The sequence below is a fragment of the Sinocyclocheilus rhinocerous genome, unplaced genomic scaffold (genome assembly GCF_001515625.1).
Source record: "Sinocyclocheilus rhinocerous isolate Xijiao unplaced genomic scaffold, SAMN03320098_v1.1 scaffold287, whole genome shotgun sequence".
Lineage (NCBI taxonomy): Eukaryota > Metazoa > Chordata > Actinopteri > Cypriniformes > Cyprinidae > Sinocyclocheilus > Sinocyclocheilus rhinocerous.
The window spans coordinates 1,433,756-1,438,213 of NW_015633524.1; the positions used below are offsets into that span (position 1 = coordinate 1,433,756).

At 35.5% G+C, this 4,458-nt stretch overlaps 1 protein-coding gene across 1 annotated transcript in view; it reads right to left on the minus strand.

Annotated features, from left to right (window-relative positions):
- Positions 1-712: 712 nt before the first annotated feature.
- LOC107744177 (sodium/glucose cotransporter 1-like) overlaps positions 713-4,458 on the minus strand; it is a 14,645-nt gene continuing 10,899 nt past the window's right edge. The window contains exons 13-15 of the mRNA XM_016557686.1: positions 2,605-2,820; positions 1,784-1,889; positions 713-1,495 (exon numbers count right to left, since the gene is read on the minus strand). Coding sequence (XP_016413172.1) covers positions 1,281-1,495; positions 1,784-1,889; positions 2,605-2,820 — 537 coding nt within the window. The 3' untranslated portion in view covers positions 713-1,280. The remainder of the gene's footprint in view (positions 1,496-1,783; positions 1,890-2,604; positions 2,821-4,458) is intronic.

Consider the following 4,458-nt stretch of genomic DNA (forward strand, 5'->3'; position numbering starts at 1 on the left):
ATCAGCTTAGAAATAGTTTTGATATTTGAGACATTGGAGAAGCTCAGATCACATTTCATGACCAATTTAAGCAGAAAACCAGGAAATTGAAAATAGTTTATTTACTTTTTCTTGCAACTGTACTTAATATATTCATAGTACATAATATATTTGTGAACAGATTCCATTCTACAATTTTAAATATCTAAAATATGAAAATCATTTACCAAATGAATGTTTCCTTTATCATCTTCTGGAAAATTAATCATTGAATCACACTAATAGATCACTCATTGTATCTTGAGCTGCTGAAGGAAACCAATGGTCTTGGACATTGATTTCAGATATATCAATAGAATCTTCACGCTAAATTAAATATTAACTTTCCTCCTGCGCTCTTATCTTTGAAAGGGTTTGCACACATGATGTTAATATTAGATTATGTTTATCATTATTTTCAGTGTAAGTTATGTTAAATTTGAACATGCTTCTGACCTTCTTCAAGCGTGCATCTTAACAAACACAAATACTAAAATTCATTCATTTTTATTACAATATAGACAGAAAACTTTAAATGAATATATTACAGAGTACAAGATATATATACCATGGCAAAAATATGTATGTTATTAAATAAAATATCTTTGCTTGTCCTAGACAAAAATATATATTTTTACTTACAAGATAATCAAAACTTACCAAACAGTAAGACCAAAATATAATAGGGGGGAAAAAAATGGTAGATGAGAGGCATGTTAAAAATAGCACAGAAAAAGGCTTTGCATTGATTTGATCATAATGCATCAGAAGACTTTACAGGGAACAAACAACAAAGCTGACTCCAACTTCATATTATTAGTTGAAACTATTACTCTGTAATTTGTTAAAGGTATAAAAGGAAGAACGTGCGGTAAACATTGTCAAATGTACAGTAAAAACAGTACAGTCAGGCATGTGTTAAATTAGATACTGTAGCAGCTAAGAAAGATTTGACATGACTACAAGGAAGAAAAACAAGGAAATGATTACGAGTTTTAGTCTTGGGTTTAAAATGAAAGTCAAAAATATATTTTTTTTCTACTTCCTGCCATCAAATCAAAAACAGTAGGCAGTAGTAAGGACGTTTTTGTGGAGGATATTATAAGGAAGTATGGAGTGTTTCAAGAGGAAGTTTTGTAACTACTTACAATCAGAATAATTATGTTTAGCTTGTTGTTACTGATAAGGTACCATTTCTGTCCACAGAATACAGCTCTAATATCCTTAACAGAGTTAGTTGATACTGATGATACTGATGATTTTTAGCCAAAGAAACCATGGAAGAAGACACAGATGGTGAGGAGGATAATAGCGTTAGCGTTGACCAAGTTTCTCCATAGAGGTTTCTCAGTGGTGTCCGTGAGCTTCATATTCAACTCTGCCTCCTGTTCTTTAATCAGTTTAGGTGCATCGCCTTGATCAAAACCGCAGAACCAGTTGTAGGCCTTCTTCCAACAGCTTGGATCCTTGCGCACCTCTGCGGGGTCGAGAGACAAACGGAAACAGTTGTTGATTGTTTTTAAAAGTATGTATGTTTTTAAAATACATTATGTGAGCATGATTTCCACAAGTAAGGCATGTGCCTGAATCAACATCCTTTGTTTTTCCTAGAACAACAATCTAATCAACTAATTATGGCCCTAACCTAGTCTCAGCATCAGACGGCACACTCACAGTCCATTCACTGAGCTATGTGATGCATATCGCACACAAAAATAGTGAATACTATCTTATGGTACATATTTGGTGGATCATGCAGATGTACCTTCTGTTTGCACAGAATCTGAACCCTGATCGTCAGTCCAGTCATCTTCTTCCAGATCAATCCTCTCCTCAGTGCTGTTCCGCAAACTCCAGCAGAGCCTGTACAGCTGTGAAACAACAAGGGGCCACAGAATGAGGGGCCATGACGTCTAAATCTCTGTTTTTCAATAATGTTATGCATGATGAATCTATATATAGGCCCTACGACCATTCAAAAGTTTGGGGTTGTTAAATATGGCTGTAGTGCATACATTTTCATGTTTTCTATTTTAATATGTGTTATGACAAAGCTTCAGCATCATTACTCCAGTCTTCAGTGTCACGTGATCCTTCAAAAATCATTCTAATATGCTAATTTATTGATCAAGAAACATTTATTACTATGAATGTTGAAGACAGTTTTTGTTGCTTAATATATATATATATTTTTGTGGAAACCATGATACACTGCCATTCAAAGGCTTTTCCTAAAGAAATTTATGTTTATTTAGCAAGGACGCATTCATTTGTTTAAAAGTGACAGTAAAGACAATTATAATGTTACAGAAGATTTCTATTTCAAATCAATATTGTTCATTGAACTTTCTATTCAGCAAAAAATAAATAAATGGTTGAAAAAAAAAATCATGGTTTCCACAAAAATGTTAAGTAGCAAAAACAGTTTTCAACATTATTTTAAATTGTAATAATTTTTCACTATTTTACTATTTTTACTGTATTTTAGATCAAATGCAGTCTTGAACGTAAGAGACATTGAACGTAAAAACATAAAAAAATCATAAGTATTCTGAACTTCATAGTTTAGTTGTTAGAAGAGCTTACATGTTTGTCGTCAATGGGTTTAGTCATGAGGGAGATGCTCAGTATCAGTATACAGGACAGGCCGAAGAGGATGAGGGCGAAATAGAGGTAGTGCACACCACATATGATCGTAGGACAGTTACTGGGACTCACGCAGCTGCCCGTGCCATAGGCAAACTCAGTTATCATACGCACCAGACCCACCAACAGACCAATACACAACCCGTAGAAAGCACCCTGTGAGGAAACATCAACGACGTGTCAAAAGATAGAAAACTAGATGAGTAATTCTGATGACAAACTTGATGTTGGATTGACAAAGCCAGGCTTGGACGTTTGAAATAACTTTGAAAGCTTGAAGTTTGACGATTTTACATTGCTAATATTTTTCTAGTATTTTAGCACATTGCTAAGATTAATTATCATTTTGCTGACATGTTTATAGCATGATTTAGCACACTGTTAGCCTGTTTTAACAAATTGCTAGCATGTTTTAGCACATTCCCTTAAGAAAATGAACCATGGTTTTATTTAAAAAAAACAAAAAAAAAACACTGTTACTGTAGTTAAAGGAGTGGTTGTTTGTGATTTCACTTTTTTTTACTTTAGTTAGTGTGTAATGTTGCTGTTTGAGCATAAACAATATCTGTAAAGTTACGGTGCTGAAAGTTCAATGAAAATGGAGATATTGTCTTTTAAAGAAAATTCTGTTTAATGCCTACAGTTACAACTGGTAGGGACTACAACGAGCTACTTCCCGGGTTGGTGACATCACAAACCCTGCGATTAACATAAACCCTGCCCCCGGGAACAAGCAACAAAGGGGACGATGCTATGTTGTGCAGCTTTTCCAACGGAGCACATGCAACTATTGCCCGTAATGGTAAGGGGCGTGACATTTCCGGACAACATGCAATACGTGGTTAATGAATCACAATACACTGGGCCAGCTAACCAATCTGACCCCATTGCGTATTTAGGAGGGAGTGGTATCATAGAAACAGGAAGTCAACCGGCCGTTCAAATGACAATGGAGACAGCGGCGTAGAATAAAGGTAAAATATATGACAAATAAGGCGTTTTTTTAAAAACAAAGCATGAAGACGTTACACTGCACCCCATAAACACAATTAAGCCAGTGGCGTGTCCACAAGGGTGGCACGGGGTGGCTTAAAATGAGCTTTGCCACCGCAGTTGCCACCCCAAAGCAGCGTATGGGATCGAAGTGCATTGAGAGTGGAGCAGCGTGATTTTAACTGAAGCGGGGATCTTTTGAAAGTCGGATCTGGTTTTCGCTCGCTCTCAGAGTGCTCCACTACCGCTCAATCACTAGCACAATTAATGCCATAACTATAGCCGTTCTAAACTAGTTCTGCCTACAAGGATTGTACTGCACGCACACATGTACAGACACATAACGGATCACTCACACACAACGCTGCCCTGTGATTTGTCAAAAAAAAAAAATGCTTAGAAACAGAAAAGTTATAGCGAAAAATTCTTTGTGTTTTGAAGTAATCAAAATCCACAGCTTCACTATTAGTAGAGAGACAGACACAGTCTCAGTCTGTTGCACAGACAGGCAGGACTAATTTACACGTAATCGCGCTCTCACAAATGCATTCAAATAAATGTAATTTTACGGTGCTTCTATGTATCTGATTTAATAACCGATAAAATAATGGACGAAAATGTAGCCTACTATTATTTCATCCTTCCAAACAAATTTCGCACTTCAAAAAGCTGCAATGACAGATTTAACTTTTAATTCTGATAACCTTAATGTGTGTGAAATGTGTGAAAATAACACATTCATTTTTTTTTTGGTTATTATCATCATAATTATTATTATAATTTTTAGCCTACTATTCATTC